This window comes from Seriola aureovittata, chromosome 10, assembly GCF_021018895.1.
Source record: "Seriola aureovittata isolate HTS-2021-v1 ecotype China chromosome 10, ASM2101889v1, whole genome shotgun sequence".
NCBI classification, from domain to species: domain Eukaryota; kingdom Metazoa; phylum Chordata; class Actinopteri; order Carangiformes; family Carangidae; genus Seriola; species Seriola aureovittata.
Window position 1 is genome coordinate 26,501,674 of NC_079373.1, and position 18,360 is coordinate 26,520,033.

General features: G+C 44.5%; 1 protein-coding gene across 4 annotated transcripts in view; it reads right to left on the reverse strand.

Annotated features, from left to right (window-relative positions):
• LOC130175933 (voltage-dependent calcium channel subunit alpha-2/delta-4-like) overlaps positions 1-18,360 on the reverse strand; it is a 118,797-nt gene that overhangs the window by 73,984 nt on the left and 26,453 nt on the right. For 3 of the 4 annotated variants that reach the window (XM_056386640.1, XM_056386641.1, XM_056386639.1), the window contains exon 1: positions 1,589-2,240. In XM_056386640.1, coding sequence (XP_056242615.1) covers positions 1,589-1,689 — 101 coding nt within the window. In that variant the 5' untranslated portion in view covers positions 1,690-2,240. Of the gene's footprint in view, positions 1-1,588; positions 2,241-16,511; positions 16,648-18,360 lie in introns of those variants that run through there. The other variant, XM_056386642.1, reaches the window with a different exon arrangement.

Here is an 18,360-nt window from a genome sequence, read left to right on the forward strand (position 1 = left end):
AATGGAAAGTAAAAGCCACTAAAATGCTCTGAGACTGAATAACTCCCACGTTCATCTGCTCTCAGTGTCAGCTGTCAGATTCATTCATTTGTCCCAGATGGTCTGACAGGGGAATTATGGGAGGTGTAGTTTAAAATGTGCACAAAGGAACATTTACTGAGGTTGTATTCATTAAAGCTCCTCCAGTGTAAAGGTCTGTGTCCATGTGTAGTGTGATTATAGATCAGCTCTAGCTTCTATATTAATACTGTGAAAGTATCAAAGCCTCAGTCCACAGAGAAATGCACACAGCCTGTATTCAGAAACTGAGCCTTAAAACCAGCCGTCAGGACTTCTGGAACTTTGTGATGTCACAACAAAGCAGTCACCAAGCCCCGCCCACCTGGACCCACCATCCAAACCTTGCAGGATTTGGTGTTTTACCTGAAATCTGCTGTATTTTTACACAGGAAACGTGTTTAAGCAAAGAATAATATAACATTTTTCGAGAAACTAAGTTGGTTGAATATTTTTTTATCTGTTCTTGTTCTCTCAATGTGTTTTTTAATCTGTTTTAATCTGTTTTTTAATCTGTTTTTTAGTTTTAGAGAGTGTGCAAGATTTCTGTGCTCATGATTTTTTGGACGGTTCTTGTTTAACTGTTGAATTCAAGTTATTTTGAAAAGTCTGATTAGGCTGTTTCTCTGTGAACAAAGTGTGTATCTGTTCTCTTTAATGTGTGTTTGTGTGGGTTTTGGATCCGGCAGGTGAGGATGATTATGCCTCCTGTTTGAAGACTGTGTGTGACGGTTAAAACCTGCAGCAGGTGAAAGTTGAATTTGAAATGAAACGGCAGATATGATGAAGCTGAGTCTGCAGCACCTGGAGGCAGAGAGACGGAGGAAAAGCAGCTTTCAGCTCAGAGTCCTGAGGGAGAACTGCAGCAGCCTGTCGACACGAACATATCCCCTCAGGATCTTCGTGAAAACAGGGTGCATTCTGGGAGTTGGTCGTCTGAAGCTTCCATTTATCTGAAACGAGTCCAATCGGGACTGATGTCTATAAGCTCCGCGACGTCCACACAGACTGACACACTGACACCGGGAGCTGCCGGCAACAACGGCATCTACCGAGCGAACGTGACGGTCAACAGACTCCTGACACACTTTGGTCTTTAGGGCTTCAGCTGGCGGCGCCTTTACATGAAATGTTTCATCATCTTACAGATAAAACACGACATCAACATGTTTTTAAATGTTTAATTAACAGTTTTTTCATCCTGACTTTAAAGCACCTTCCTCCTAACGTCACTGCGAGAATATTAAAGCCTGAAATCATGAACTTATCTCATATCCACATTAGCACTTTATTTATTCCCAAACTCTGTCCTACAAACGTCCTGCTGTTTAACCCTCCTGACCTGATGGCGGGTCGGTCGTTCAAACCCACACAGCTTTATTTTAAATTCTAGTTGAGACATATGGACTGTGTCGGGGTGGATTGTGGGTAAATGTGTCTGAAAAGATGCAAAAGACAAAGAGGATATTTCCCTTTCACAGAGAAGCCGCAGCTGAGTTCCAGGAGAGGAAGACGAGGAGGGGGCACTTACGTCTCCGGTGGGATCTTCATCTGAGCCTGAGCTGTAATCCACAGGCAGAAAAATCCCAGAATCCTCAGGAGCTTCACGAATCCCGGCGCCCTGCCCTCCATCCTGCTTCCGACAACCCGGGTCGTCGAGCTCTAAAAAGTTTTGGAGTCAGTTTCACAAACTGGGGTCAGCTCTGAAAGTTGATGAGGAGTTTGTGGGAAACGGCTTCCTCATGTTGGCTACAGCGAGCAGGTGAGGATGAGGAGGATGACGGTGATGGTCACGGCCACGGGTTTTAGACCCTGAACGCTCTCTGTCACGTCTGGATGAACTCGTTCTGCTGCCGGCATCTTCTCATGATGTCCAGGGAAACTTCCAGAAGATTTTAAAGACTTTTTAAAGAGTTCTAGTAACAGGAAGCAAATATTTATATCTGGTGCAAGAGGAAGAAGAAGAAACTGGTCCTTCTTTGAGGCTGGAGGGAAAAACGTGATTGAAAGTTTCCTCTGCACCTGCTCCAGGTTCTTCCAGGTCTTTCCAGGTACTTCCAGGTCTCTCCAGGTTCTTCCAGGTTTCTCCCCAGTAATGAGTGAGTTAATTTCTCCACCTTGCAGATATTTAGGGAGACACAACGCCAGCAGCCTGCAGCAGATTTTGCAGCCGCTCGCCTCCACTGTCGCCCAATTTGCGACGTAATCCACTTGGATTAAAAACTCCTCTTCCCCATGGAGAGAGAGGGAGAGAGAGAGGGGGGGGGGGGAGAGAGAAAAAGAGAGGGGAGGGATTGGAGCAGGGGATTGGATGAGGGCTCTGTTTTATCTAAGAGGATTAGAGTGATTTCTGGAGACAGACTCTCCTGCGACCAATCAGAGCGGCCGGAAGAGAAAACCCCCCCGAGGTTCATTTTGGCTGAGAGAGAGAGAGAGAGAGAGAGAGAGAGAGGGGGGCCAGCAGTGACATGATGCCCTGACACACACACACACACACACACACACACACACACACACACACACACACACTGATGAATCACATACTCTTTCTGTTCGTATTAATTATTGTTGCCTGTGGAGGGATTCGTCCTGAACTCAGACGACCAGCAGGTCTGACCACACACACACACACACACACACACACACACACACACACACACACACACACACTCCCAGGTTTCAGTCTACATTCCTGATCAGACTTTAAATCTAATCTGATAAAAACATAAATAGAAAAAAAGATGCTCACCAATTACAGTTCAGCCCCCCTCCTCCCCCTCCCCTTCCTCCTCCTCATCATCATCATCATCATCAAGTCTCAGTCCCACCTGAACGACCATGCTACGGCGCCAGGCATACCGAACCTTGGTTGTCATGGTTACAGTCCTAAACACACAAAGTGTAATGTAAGCAGGGTACCCAGACCTTCGTCCCCATGGTTACAATAATATCTGCTCCTGGTTTGGTTAGGTTTAGGAAAATATTGTGATTTGGGTTAAAAACTTCTTTAAGAGTTGATCTCTGTTGTCATGGTTACAATGACAACAACGTCGTTAAGGTTCTTGAATGCAAATTTTGTTGACCTATCCATCCACCCCAACCTCTTCTTAATGCAGACTGTGCTGCTCTTTATACTACGTCACCTGACTTCCTCCTTTGTATTCAGAAACTGAGCCTTAAAACCAGCCGTCAGGACTCCTGGAACTTTGTGATGTCACAACAAAGCAGTCACCAAGCCCCGCCCACCTGGACCCACCATCCAAACCTTGCAGGATTTGGTTTCTCTGAGTGTTTTTACCTGAAATCTTCTATATTTATATTGGATCATTCAGAAAACAGTCAGCCAATCAGAAGAGAGGCTCAGAGCCTCGTCTCTTCTGATTGGCTCACCGCCCTGTTGTTACTTACTGTTACTAGAAGCCTGAGAGAGGAGATGTAAAACTTTAACAGGAAATGAAGTTTATTTTTAACACTAAGAGTCTTGACTTGTAACGTTAGAGGATCCATCAGTAACTTCACCTTCGTCTGATCACCTGTCAGAACTCCTTCCCCCTCACTCAGGTGGAAATCACCGAGCCTGAAGGCATCAGGTGTTCAGATGCAGAAATCACTCTGATCTCTGATCTGAGAGCAGGTCGGCAGCCGCTCATTAATTATTGATCAGGAGCCACCAGAATAACCACAGGGTGATCAATAAGATCAGAGTGTCAGAGAAGATCTGATCCTACTCTTCTGTGACCGGCTGCATCATCACATCCTCACATCTGTGGACTTCATGAATGACACTAATTATGAGTATCTGTACAGCACCTCATAGTTAATTATAGTTAAAAACATTGATAAAAGCAAAACTAACTCAAATCAAATCCATTATTTTCCTTAAAAGAAAAAGAAATGTGTAAAATCTGAATGACAGGAGGATGGAAACGCGTGTGGAGAACAATGAGTCACCAGCTCCCTCTAGTGTTAAAAGCTGTGACATACAACTAACTACAGTGACACGTTTATGACTTTCTTATGTAAACTGTGAATGTTTATGCCTTTTGTTTTTTATATAAACATGTTAAAACACATTTCAGATTTTAATCACATGATGCACATGTGCTAAAGTCACATGATATTGGTGGTTTTAGGACAATTTACATGTGAAACATTTAGTAAATGTCCGGAATAATCAACTAGATCTGTTTAGATCTATAGGGAACTATTCCTGTTATGTACTGCAGGTTATAGCACAAACATTAGGAAGAACTTATTTACTGTAAATACACGTGAACAGCTGATTTAAATGTAGGAGTAACATGAATAATGTAAATATTTCCCTTCATCCTTCAGAGGGTTTTTCTCACTGATCAGGTTTAAATAAACAAACTGTTTTCATCATTTTTCTGATCCTGATCATCAAGTTCAGTCGTCCTTTCTTCACTTCTCAGAACTGTGTGTGTGTGTGTGTGTGTGTGTGTGTGTGTGTGTGTGTGTCAGAGAAACTAACTGTGTGATTTACTTTCAGCTCTGACACCACACTGTCACCAGATCCTCCATGATACCCCGAGGACCTGGAACCCACCTCATCAGCACCTTACAACACACACACACACACACACACACACACACACACACACACACACACTTACTCTGTAATTCACTTTATTCAGTTTGTGTTCAGACACGTTCGCTTCTGGTTTCAAACTATTTGTTTAGATTTATAAATATTTTGATTTGATCATTTAAGCAGTGGTTTCCAACCTGTGGGCCGGGGCCCACTGGTGGGCCGCGGAGGTATTGCAAGCAGGCCGACAAATCATGTGCAAAACAGTTCAATTTTGGTGAAAAGAAAAAAATGTAAATAAAAAATATAATCTTTTATATGTTTTAAAAGGAAATGATCTTTAAAAACATTAAAAATGTTTAGAAACACCATTAAATGTTTTGTTTCTTTTCTTGTATTAAGGTCTATCACTAATAAGCCAATCATAGGAACTTTTGTGATGTTGCCGCCCGGAGCACATCATAAATCTGTTTATCTTTTCAGTCTGACAGAAACTGGAGAATGAAAGTGGATCGCTGGTTAGAAACAGGAAGAATTAAAAGGAAAGAGTCAAGAGACAGACGGTGAATGGAAAAGTGATCTCTCCTCTGTCAAACAAAAAAGAACAAAGTGAACTTCTCCTGCTTTTAGTTCTGAATGTTCAGTCGCTAATATTCAAATAAAAACTGCTCTGAGTCGTTATTTCGCCTCCATGTTGTTACGGAGTCGGATGCGCATACGCAGCATTTTTGAGATTTTGAGTTGGAGAAAAGTTCCTGTGCCAGCGCCGGACACACGGCGACACCTGTGGATAAGGTTGTTTTGAGTCGACTTGCACCTCAACAGGTGAGTCCTCCTCTCACTGAGCTGCTGCTGAATTTCTAACACGCTGCTGAACGAGCTGAGTAATGAGATATAAAAGTGTTTCCCTGGTGATTGATCGGTGTTCGCTCTCAGGTTGTTCTGCACGCGCTCAGTACACCAGCCCCCCCCCCCCCCCCCCCCCCCCCCCCCCCCCCCCCGCAGCAGTTGTACATAACTGTGACACCTGAGTTGTGTGACACGTAGCGTGACATGCCAGTCACTGAGCCGGAGCGTCATCGGGCTCCTCTTCACACCCACCCCGGGGTCAGAGGTCAGGTGGTGTCCATAGCAACATGCCAGTTACATAACCTCCTTCCCACACACACACACTGCTCTCACTTTCAGTAAATACTGATCGGTTTCACACTGATGTTACGTAACTGTGTTCTTCTGAGTTTTATTTTAGCTGCTGTTTGTGCTTCATTCACAAAAACACACAAACACACAGAGAGAAACTTCGAGAGAAGATTTCCAAAAGGTCGTCATTAAAATATATGTTGACATTTCAAAATATAAAATCCAATAAAGTTCTTCTAACTACTCTGAACAGCCAATCAGAGAACACATTTCGATTGAAAAGGGAGAGGATTAAATGTGAAACCATTGAAGTAAAAGTTAAAACTTCTGTTTCTTTGCTTAATAATATAATTAATGTCATTATTATGTAACTGTTTTTGGAGGGAACAGGGAATATGATTAGATTTATATGATCTACTGCAAGTTTTTTCTGCCACTGAATGTTGCGTTCACAAGACAAGAGGTTGCATACGTCCTTTGAGCAGCGCTGCGTCTTCAGGGCAGACTGGAGGCTACAGTGAGTCGCTAGCGGAAAGTTAAGGGCCTGCTAGCTGGTTAGCATGCTAATTTCAGTGCGAGAAAAGACGTGATAGAGACAAGAGGTAACATTGCCTGTGGTTGTTTTCCACCTCTGGAGACAGCTGTTGGTGAGTAAAGGAATGAAGTTGGATGCTGAAGTTGCCACGTTTCTTCTAGACTGGTAAGTAAACAGCTGCTAATGCTAATGTGAGCTTTGTAGCGATAGTAAAACTTGTAAATAGCTCCTTTAAGAAGCTTGATTAGCTTCTTGCAATGAGCAATGGGGTTTACAAGAGAAGAGGTTACAGCACGTCCTCTGAGCAGCTACTTCTTCAGACCGAGCGCTACAGTGACTCGGTATTGGAAAATGACGAAACAGAGGATAGCTGTTAGCTGCTGATAGCATGCTAACTTTAGAAAAAGAATTGATAGGAATAGAAGCAAAACAAAAGGGCGGTTTTCCACCTGTGGTGAGTAAAGAAATAACGTTTGATGCTGAATGCAGAACGTTTCTGCTAGACTAGTAAATAAACAGCTGCTAATGCTAATGTTAGCTATGTAGCAATAGCCAAACTTACAAATAGCTCCTAATAGCTAGCAGATAAAAATGAGCCGGAAAATCAGGAGCAAATTTGTACTGTATCTGGTGTTATATTGTATTGCTGTTATGTTTCGACATGCAAGAGCAATCTTGGCCACGCCCACACTTAGGAAACAGGAAGTCAATACCATTTTGTACCACTGGCGCTGCTTGTAATGCGTCATCTTTGTTTAAAAGCATCTTTGCTAACACTCCAGTTGGAGTGGCGCCAAAAAAATCAGCAACATTTGAAATCAATACCAATCTGTAAGAGAACAACCTATATGTATGGAACCTTTATCACCATGGTGATAGAAGAGAGACGACAGGAAGTGAGTGGAGAGAGAAACGGGGAACAGACGTTAACCGGGACATTGTGGCTCGTGATCAGAACCTGAACCTTTACGCTGAAACATCTGAACCAAAACCACCGGCTGCGATGTGAAATAAATCTGTAACGGGACGACCGCTTAGAGGAACTCGAACTTTAAGGTTAACGTACTTTCTGTTTTATGAACGGTGGATTTATTCTGCTGCGTTTCTACACAGCAAACAGCTGCTGAGCTATCAAAGTCCAGTCCATCATCCTCGGCCTTGTGTTAACACACCACCACACTCACGACCACTGCTGAGTGTGTGTGTGTGTGTGTGTGTGTGTGTGAGTGTGTGTGTGTGTGTGGGTGGGGGGGGTGGGGGGGGTATGGGCGGGGTGGGGTGGGGGGGTTTCATCCCTCTGATATGGAGGGCTTAGCCGGCCCAGAGCACAACAATGGTCGTATTGAGGAGGACGTTGCCCCGCGTGGCCTGGCGTGGATTGAGGGTTATGAAGGGGTTCGGGTGGGGGGGGGGGGTTAATGGTGATGTTTTTTGTGTGTGTGTGTGTGTGTGTGTGTGGGGGGGGGGGGTTGTTATGTGTAGAGACCCTGAGCCCTGCAGCTGTCGCCTGGCACGCTCCAGCCTCCGGGAGAACCGACAGCTCACGTCAGTGCCAAGTGTCCTGCTGCGGCCGATGGCGGGGGCCTCTGTCATCGTGGGGCATCTGGAGAGACGGGGGTTAAGGTGGTGGGAGGACGAGGAGGAGGAGGGGGGGTCGACGACCACCTCCCTCACCCCCCCTGGGCCGCATGTCACCCAGCTGCTTCGCCCTCTGATGCCCTGCTAAGAGGGAACGCGTCACGGTTGGAGCGTCGAGCCGTTTATGTCGCCAACACGTGATCTGTCGTCGCGTCACAGCATCAAAACCAGCAGCTGTCAATCTCGCTCGCAAAGTGGGTGACGCGTCAACAGGAAACGAGACGTTAAACTTCTCTGTGACTGCAAAACTGTGAACAACGAAGTCCAGATCCGTCAGGACAGAAAATCCTTTAAACTCTGAGTCTCTCCTCAGACACAGAAGCTGCTTTGGAGGGTAAAAAAAAAACTGTCTGGTAAAAGGCGCCAGTGTAGAAACTTTGAATTTAAACTGTAGTTATCTGTTTAAAACACACTGTGATGTAAGCTACGTCCACACTGCTACACATGGAAAACGCACATCACGTATTCTGAGTAAGAAACGTAGAATAAGAGACGAGTTTTAAAACTGAAATGTAGCAGTGTGGACGTAGCCAGAGACTTTCAGAAACTCTGCTTTTATTTTGAAAACTTTGAGGTTGTGTTGTCGTCTGGACGGACATGAACTGAGACCTTTGAAAACGATGACGTCGCACCCACCGTCTCTCCTGATTGGACTACACGTGATAAGGACTTACACTGTTACTGACATTGTTGTCTTTGCTAGCAGCTGTTGTTCGGTTACAACTGTCTTTGTTGCTCCTCGTTCGTAGTATTTTGTGCAACTATTCAACTGTAGAGTCGACAGATCTACTTCCTGTTTACCTGCTCACGCGTGTCTATGTGTTTTCAGGTGAGTCAGTCTGGATAGAGATTGTTTAAAAGTTTTGGTGTGAACGCAGCTTTAAGGACATTTTTAAGTTTCAAAAAGGATCTTATACTATGAAGACACATTGCATAGAGTCATAACTGGGTTTTAATGTATTATGATTTGTTAGATTAGTTATTGGGTTTATGCAACAACTTCCACGTGTGGGTCACTAAAGTTACTAAAAACTACATTAATAAACACTTAGACCTGCTAACAACAATATTACAATGTGTTATGAACCATTTATTATATATACTGCTAATAAATAATAAACTAGTTGCTGCTGTATAGTTTAAAAACAATCATTATTATAAGATTACTAAATTCACTGAGGGTTACATCATATCTACAGTTACGTCCACAAGCTTCAAAGCTACTACTGAGGCTGTAACTGATGTGTCCTCAAAAATTATTCTAAATTATTAGTACGCAGAGAAGAAAATATTGCATTAATTAATGTTCTAAATTATTTGTAGATAAAAATATAAAAGCTTTCACTCTGCACAGAAGGAAACATGCAGGATGAATAAAACCTGAGCTCTGTGTCGCTGTGGACTCCATCCTGTCCAGACTGGCTGCTGACCGGATTTACCCTGCTCACACACACACACACACACACGTACACACACGTACACACACGTACACACACACACACACACAGCTTTACCGAGGTTTTAGATAAAAATAGCTGTGGAGTTTGAGTCAAGTTTATTTGTAGGAAACGTTTCTACGGTGACGCGACGCGTTCGACAAACATCCTTCAACAAAAGAAACAAACCTACGACAGACGGGAGAAACGCAGGTTTCAGGTTGTTTAACAGTTCACACGAGAGGAAACTGAAACTGCTCCTCCCTCTCTCCAACTCTGCGATGGACACGATAATAAATACATAACAGATCTCAACACACCTTAACAACTGAACCCGTCCGTCTCTTCTTTCCTCTTATATTCCACTTTTCGTCTCTGGTCTCGCCTCTCCCCCGTGTGTGTCTCGCTCACCGACTCGAGTCGTGACGATTGGCTGAGCAGCGTCACGTGACCAGCGGCGTAAAGGCTCGAGAAGCTACGCCATTTTACAACAACAATTAGCTGCGGCTAACTCTGGTTAGCCAGCTAGTTAGCTTCTCAGCTCGTCTGCTGGAGTAATCCTGACACGGTTACACATAATAAAACCCCAGTCATCACCTGCATGTCGCCATGGTTACACTGGTTAGGTTTAAGAAAAGATTGTGGATTGGTTTAAAATTCTCCTCCTGACGTGGACTTTGTCTCTCTTTATTCTACGTCACCGACTCTTTCCCCTTCGCTCCTGTCATCATTACTACGACCACTAGGTGTCGCCTAGCAACAAAACGTAACTATGGGTCACAACAACCTGCTGCACAGTCGAACTGTGGGTTTGTTTTTTCCAGGACAGGTCCACGCTTTAATATGTATTCATGTATATATATATATATATACATATATTTTCAGAACAGTTTAAATGTTTAAATTCGACTCCAGCTTCTGTTTATTCACATGAAACCCACTAAACTTCACTTTATAAACTACAATGTGCATCGATTTGACGACTGACGTGAATCGTTTATGCTCGCACATCTCACCCAGAATGCATTGTGGTCTTCCCGTTTGACATCAGTTGAGGTTGTATTTTATAAACAACAAAAAAATGAATATAATCTAACTAACGCTCAGCATATTTAATCATTTCTAGAGGAAATCTCCTCCTTACATGCAGGACTTGTGCAGTTGTGTGGCCTGTCTGTGGTCTTTGGCCTTTTGCACGTGCTCCTCAGTGCACGTTACATCACCGCCGTCCATATCGTGTTGCTCAAAAGTCGAAATATTCATGGCGACATCTGCTTAATTAAAAATCCAGGCCGGATCGATCTGTGCCAAGCCGCAAGTGCAGGGGTTTAAACTGCTGCCCTCCTCCTCCTCCTCCTCCTCCTCCTCATCACTTCTTGTTCTCTGTTCTTCCTGAGGAGCAGCTCACAGTCACTTTATTATTTATCTGCCGGCGTCGGGCCAACAGTTGCTGTTCTGCCTCTTGTCCTCTCTGAAGCCCTGCGCCGCCACCTGGAGCTGTCACTTCCCCTCAGTCCTGCTGCTGCTGCAGGACATTTTTCACCCGTTACAGATTTTTAATGCTGATATTTTAGAGTATAAAAATACTGAACAACAAATTGGGCAATATTTCTTGACAAGGATATGGGGGGGGGCGGGGGGGGGGGGTGTCTGAATCAGCTTTCACTGTCAAGTGTGCACATGTTTACTTCTAGTGTTTTTCCGCAGGTCTGAGAATCGCTCTAATGTTACCAGTTAGCAGCTGTTAGCTCAGTGTCTGTGTCGCAGCTTTAAACTTAAACTACCGGGAAAATATCTGAAGTGAAAATCTGACGTGTAACTGGACTGACACACGAGTCGCAGATATATTTACCATTACATCATTTAGGCAGAATGAGGGTAATGTTATACATTAACAGCTCATTAGCTGCCTTCCACTGACATTAGCTAGCTTCGTGCTTAGCTAATTTAGCAACATAGCGAGTGTCAGCGCTGCATTGATGGAGCTGGTGTTGACTTACTCTCTAGAACCACGTTTATTTGTGAAACAGTGAGACAGAGTGTTTCAGAAATAAACGTAGAGAAGAAGAAGAGGCTGTCAGGTTTATTCAGGTTATATCGAAGGAACGAGGCAGCGCGCTTTTATTTTCATTCAGGAAATGCACAACATGTGAGCGGAGCGGTGATGCGTTCAGGGACAGGGATTTAAAACCTGCAGCACACAGAACAACTTTAATGTTAGACCAACACGTTTCGGTCTTCCGGCCTTCATCACTAAAACATATTAAAAGCAACATTTAAATAGTAGAAGTGAGTAACTACGGCGCACACTGTATTACACATCAGGAGACCATGAGCACGTGGAATTGTAAAACATTATATTTTCTACTGCCATCAGGTGACGCCATGATCATGACTGAATATGGGCATGTGGATGTGTCCAGGCCGAGGCTCTAATGTGCTCGAGTTCTATCTAGTTGATTTCTCACTAATTATAAAGATCAGCTGTTTGAGTTCAGCGTAGGTGCGTCTGTGCGTAGGAATACGGAAGTGCAGTGGTTCCAGAGGAAAACGCTGTTTGATGGCTGTGAAAATATTCTAAATAAAGCGACACTTCTGTGGCTATTTTTGGGGCGTGTTTATTAAGCGGCTAACACACATTTTCACACTTGACCTCGTCCACAGCAGCTCATCACTCAGCTTCTCTAAACTGGGAGCTGATACGAGATCAAAACGTCGCCTGCTCGATTTGAAGTTTGAGTCTCAGCAACACGTCGGATGTTGTCTGAACTTAAGAAGATGAAATCAGAGGTGACGGATCAGAAACAGACAAACGTCCTTCCTTGTTCAGACGTGAGGTCTCAACATCTGTAACTGCTGCAGTTGTTCGTCTGTTAAACCTTAAACATCATCACGAAGACGCCAACGCCTCTTCCCTCGGTCTACCTGATCCTCCCGCCTCTCCTCTGTGTGTTTTCAGAGGCTGTAAAGGACCCGAACAGGCTGGCAGTAAATATCGAAGGCCCTCTATCAAACCGGGGGCCCGCCTCCCTGTGTGGTCGCTCGTAAGCTCGTCCTCGTGGCGCCCCGCGGCGCTGCCACTTGCCTGACGCGTAAAGACACCTCGTTAAAGAGCCCGTTACCTTCGGGCGGCGTGGCGCCCCGAGAAAACAACACCTTTCCGACACGCGGACACAGATGGTTTTCCACTTCTGAGGCGAGCGCTCAATAAACAACCTGCCCAGAAAACAAAGCGCCGGCGTCCCCTGCAGCAGTTTCATTCACCTATTAAAGAGAGAGACGGGTCGTGTCGTGTTTCAGTGTCACATACTGTCTTCACTAAGGGAGAGTCTTCTTCTGTGGTGTCTCCTTTTTAATGGAGGAGCGTGGAGGTTTAAGAGGAAGGAGTGTGTGTGTGGTTTGTGTGTCAACCCACAGAAATACAATAAAGCTCATCTCTGACCGCACGTTGTCCGTCCCGCGACACAGATTCCTCCGAACTGAATCAGAGGCTGGTCGTCACGGCGATGACTAATGTTTCTTGTGTTTGTCAGAGCTTCTGAGCGTTAAAACACATCCTCTGTGTTTCTTCCGCTTTATTTACGACGGTACGTGGAGGCAACGGCGGCCAGGTGAGTCACAGGTGAGACACAAACATACACCTGATAATTACTGATATACACTCTGAGGTTTGTACTGTGCGATCGATCAGTCACCAGCATCAGTCCCAGCTGTGAATCATCTGGTCCAAAGGTCTGTTTCTTCCAGCTGTTACTCCAGTGTGTAAATCAATATAAATCAATAATCAACGATCAGATCAAACCCCTCTGCTGCTGTTGGTGCGTTGCTCGACAAACCACACTGTGTCCAACAGAGCCGAGAAGAACAGAAACAGAAGAGAGTCAGAACCAACCGTGACCTTTTCCCTCAGAGGTCAGAGGTCGTTTGCAGCAGAACGAGCTCGGCGTCGGACCAGCTCGAGCTTGGAGGGGCTTCTGGCACGGCCCCGGCCTCCCGCTCTGCCCCGTCAGACCGTCAATAAAAAGTATTTCCAACTTGGCTGGACGCTCAGATTCTGCAGATTGAGCGGACGATTAACACACAAGAGGCTCTCAGAGCGGCAGAAATCCCCTCTGTGCCGCGCGGTGTCCTGTTACCCAGCGCGATTTTCAGGGGTTTTAGCGTCTTCCTGTGGAAATCAATATATTCTCAGTGGTAAAAAAATGATTCACGGCGATGGTCCGACCAAAGCAAATCCTGAGCTCAGCGGCCGCCCGCTGCTGCTGCTGAAAGGCCATACTTCAAAGTGCTCATTCAGAGGCCTTTCACCCCCCCCCCCCCCCCCCGAGCAGCCGAGGAAGAGTCACTCCAGCAGCTCTCGGTACAGATGTGAAATTATCTGTGATTTGTCAGGAGGTTAAAATAATCCTGAAGAGGAAGCTGAGTCACGGCAGCAAGAAACACAAACAGGCTGAAGGTGACGGAGCGTCAGAGTTCAGACGCTGTTTCAGTGGATAAACCTGCCGAGGATTCGTCTCCGCAGGAAAGATTACCTGGCGCAGAAACATACCGAACTCTAGGGTTTAGGAATCTAAAGTCCAGTTGGATCCATGCGCTGAAATGAGATGTGAAAAGCAAAGTAAAGACACAGTGACGGGTGAAACGTCCTGTGCACATCACAGCAGGAGGAGAAACATGTCAGTCTGACACGAGCTGCAGGTCACCGTCCTCTGAACGCTGCGTCACAGCGGCGCCACGAGGCTCCTTCTGATGCCACTGGGAGAGTACGCATTATAATAATAATAATAATAATAATAATGAGTGGGAAAAGGGCTGTGTGACGGCGGCACAGGTATTTTATTTAAAGTGGTTAAAACAGGTGTTTGTGTCTGACTCAGTTTCTCTAAAGTGAGAGCAGGTAAACACACTGCAGGTGAGCACCTCACACAGCCACTGATACACCGATACAGTCTGAGACCACACCCACTTCTCCCACCACAAATACAAACTCATTTTCATGAACTTGAATTATTAATATTTCCATTCATATTTCTTCCTGTAAGTTGACGAACAGATCCTGAGCAGCTCGTCTCAGATCAGTCTGTTTCTGCTCAGTTAAAGTTCAGATCCTGGTTCTGGTCCAGGACCTGGAGGACCTCTGACTGCACAGGGTTAACATGTCCCAGGAGACGCACGCACACACACACACACACACACACACACACACACACACACACACACACACACACACACACACTCAGAGTGCACCAGTCTAATCCCCCCAAAGCAGCAGCTTTAGTGTAATTCACGCCGCAGCTGTCCACTGCTGGAAGAATCGAGAAATTGTCCTGCACATGTTCAGCTGCAGGAACAAATGTCACGGAGCGCAGCAAATGAAAAAACAAGATGGACTCCTGAGCCTCACACCCCCCGATTACACACACACACACACACACACACACACACGCACACACACACATATACAGTATAAACATACACATGCTGGTGATGGCATGATGTAGAGGCGGGCAGGTGGAGGCCGCCTGTGGTTTTATAGCCGTGTGTGTTTGTGTGTGTGTATTTGTCACTGAACAACTAAAAAACTAATTAACTAACAAAACGTCAGACTTCAGTCTCACTGGTTTTTATTAAATATTATAATACTTCAGCTCCAGCTGCTGAAAACACCTGCACAGGTGAATTTTTTCCACGTCACATCCGCCAGGAAAATGGATTTACACCCTCGCACGTGGCTTAGAGAGCTGATGCATGTTGTTGTGTTGTTTGTCTCCCACATCAACAGAGTCGCAGCAGCTGCCGAACGTCGCTGCTGAATCTCTGGATGAGTCCAGGAGCTGAAGCCACAACACCGGTTACCGACCGGGGGGGGGGGGGTTCTCAGCTCTCAGGAAGAGGGGCGCTTGTTTACCCAGTGGGTGGAGCCTCTTACAGGTGGGCACACACCTGAGACCAACAACCTGTTACCGCCCTTAACACCAGCACACCACTTTACAATAACACTACTCTTAGTTACTGTTCCTTTTAGTTATTCATTAATAAGCTTGTTAACACTTTATATATCATTCATAAGTTGTTATAACACATTAGATAAAAACAGCAACAGTGACCTGTTGCTTGCCAAATAGTGAGCCCACATGTGTCTGCACTGTTCAGCCTCATATCTCATTAGTTACTGAACTTTCTGTGTTTTCTCCATCATCTGGTGTTTGTAGCTGCTGCTTCTTTACATGTTTAAATAAATTATAATTTATATATTTATTATAATTCATGTTATCAGATTGTTGTGCACAGCGGATATTAATATGGAGATGCTTTTTGTCTGGTTGGTGTCTTCTTTAGCACGTTAGCATCGCAGGTAGTTACAAACATTTATAAATGATAAAAAGGAAGTCTTATTGTGAAGGGTAAAACCCTTCATCATTTATTAATCAGTTACTATAAGGCTCCTTTTACCAGTTATAACTGCTACCGACTCATCAGTAGTAAGCTTTAACTTGATCTTGCCAAATAGTGAGCCTGCATCAATATATGAAAACTGTGTTATAACTTGTTCCACTGAGATATCTCGTTCACCAGAATGAAAGGACGGCGGCGTGTAGATATTAAAACCTTTAGTTTTGCAACATATTTAATCCACTGCGCTTCCTCCATTTTTGCCTCTTTTTTAACGGGTACATTATTACGACGTCCTCCACCGTCGCCACCTTCGTCGTTGTCAGAAACCTTCGACTCTGTGCTGCCCTCTAGTGGATGAATTGCTTCACATCCATGCCAACGTAATGGATGCATTCAAGTACGTGGGTAAAGTAGAAGGGCGTCTCCATTGTCGTACGTAGAGGGAACATAAAGGAGCCTTCAGCAGCAGCACACACCGCCAGCTTTGAATTATATCTGGTGTGTAAGTATGAAGTTTCTATGACGTATTGTTTACACTTGTTGCATGTTTTTTTCGATCCTGAACGAGCGTTTCTTTCCCTTGACGGTTCTCCTGTCATGTTTGAAAGAGGGTTCTTAAGATGGAGGACGACACATGAGAAAACGTGGTGATTCTGGGCCGTAAACACGGATTTAAAACACTTCAGAGGTCAAAGTCTGCGGCGCAGCGTCCGTCAGTGATACTGAGAGGCGGGCGAGTGCCAGTGGGAGGTTTCGGTACCTTTGTTACTTCACGCCTCCGAAGGTCGCCCACAGGTGTTGAAAGCAGAACGAGTCCCGGCTGGTTGAAGCGCTTCGGCTCCTCGTCACACCTCATTGTATTTCTGGCTCGGGAACAGGCTCCCTGAATGTCCGTGCTAAAAGAGATAGAACAGGCTGTAAAAGATAAAAAGAAGATGCGATGGGATGTTTGAAATATTGAATCATGACCGTGATGGAAGTAAAAAGTTACTGTTGGCTGTAACTCAGCAGAAAAGAGAGAGAAAAAAACGTCTGAGAACTGAGATTCACGTGGTTTTCTCCACGTCTTTGAACTCAGAATGACTCTGGAACGTGTGATTAGAGGAAGACAGAATACACTGAGAAAATACTCATTAACCACCTGTGCTTTTAGCCCTGCTCGTTAACAGTGCTAATATCTATCTCTCTGGTCAGTCTGTTCCAACACCTTCATCACATCATCATCATCATCATCAGACTTAGTGAGAAGCAGCTCAGACTCTAAAGGTCACAAGATGGATTCATAAAATCTATACATTTATTAACGAAAAATACCACATTTCTCTAATATTTTATAATTATATCTGATATTAAATCATCAATACATAAGCAGCGTGTAGGTGGAGCTGGTTTTAAAGCTCCTCCAGTGTAAAGGTCTGTGTCCATGTGTAGTGTGATTATAGATCAGCTCTAGCTTCTATATTAATACTGTGAAAGTATCAAAGCCTCAGTCCACAGAGAAATGCACACAGCCTGTATTCAGAAACTGAGCCTTAAAACCAGCCGTCAGGACTTCTGGAACTTCCAATCAGAAGAGAGGCTCAGAGCCTCCTCTCTTCTGATTGGCTCACTGACCTGTTGTTACTAGAGCTCCAGAGAGAAGCCTGAGAGAGGAGATGTGAAACTACACTGAGATGGTTTTATATCTTCTAATGGATCAACACTTCAAATAAAACACAGAAGAAGAAGAAGAAAATATGGAGCTTTAACTACTTTATAAACAGTTAGCTAGTTTAGTCTAGTGGCTCCAAACCTAGGGGTCGTGTTCCTCCAAAGGGTCACCAGATAAATCTGTGGGGTCATGAGATGATTAATGATGTCGAAAAAAAAAAAAAAATTAAATTCTTTATTAATTTCTTTATTTTATTTTTTTATTAATAATTGAATAATAATAATTGCTACTAACTCATGCATGTGACTTTGTATTGTATTATATAAGATAATTATAACTATAGCTGTCAGATAAATGTAGTGGAGCAGAAATATAAAGCAGAATAAAATAGAAAAACTTCATACTTGAGTCAATGCACTGAGTTGCTTTCTAATACTGGGGGAGTAATTTACAGATGACAGAATTTATAATACCAGGTGAATATTTATAGATGTATGTTCAGCCTGCGAGGGTTGGGCACAGAGAACGTCCGACACCCGAATAAAAATTCATGTCATAGCTTCAGATCAGGCCCCAGCAGCAGAATGACGAGACATTCAGGTGTCTCTTCTCACACAGGATTCTTTAAATTTAAATTCAGACAGAGCAACGTTTCCTCTTCACGTCTTGTACTGATAAACCCAGTGTGTGTGTGTGTGTGTGTGTGTGTGTGTGTGTGTGTGTGTGTGTGTGTCATACATTCCCGGCGTGTCGCTGGTCTTACTGAGCATTAGTGGACACATTCACCAACATGCCAGACGACTCGGGGAACACGCTGCAGTGACCAGCGCCGCCTCAGGGGGGAAACACTCAGCTGAGACTCTGAGGTTCAAACCGACACAACGCTGAAACTAAATGAAACTAAAAATCAGGCTTTACATGATCAGTACTTTCAAACCCAGAGACCTGCGGTTGGAAA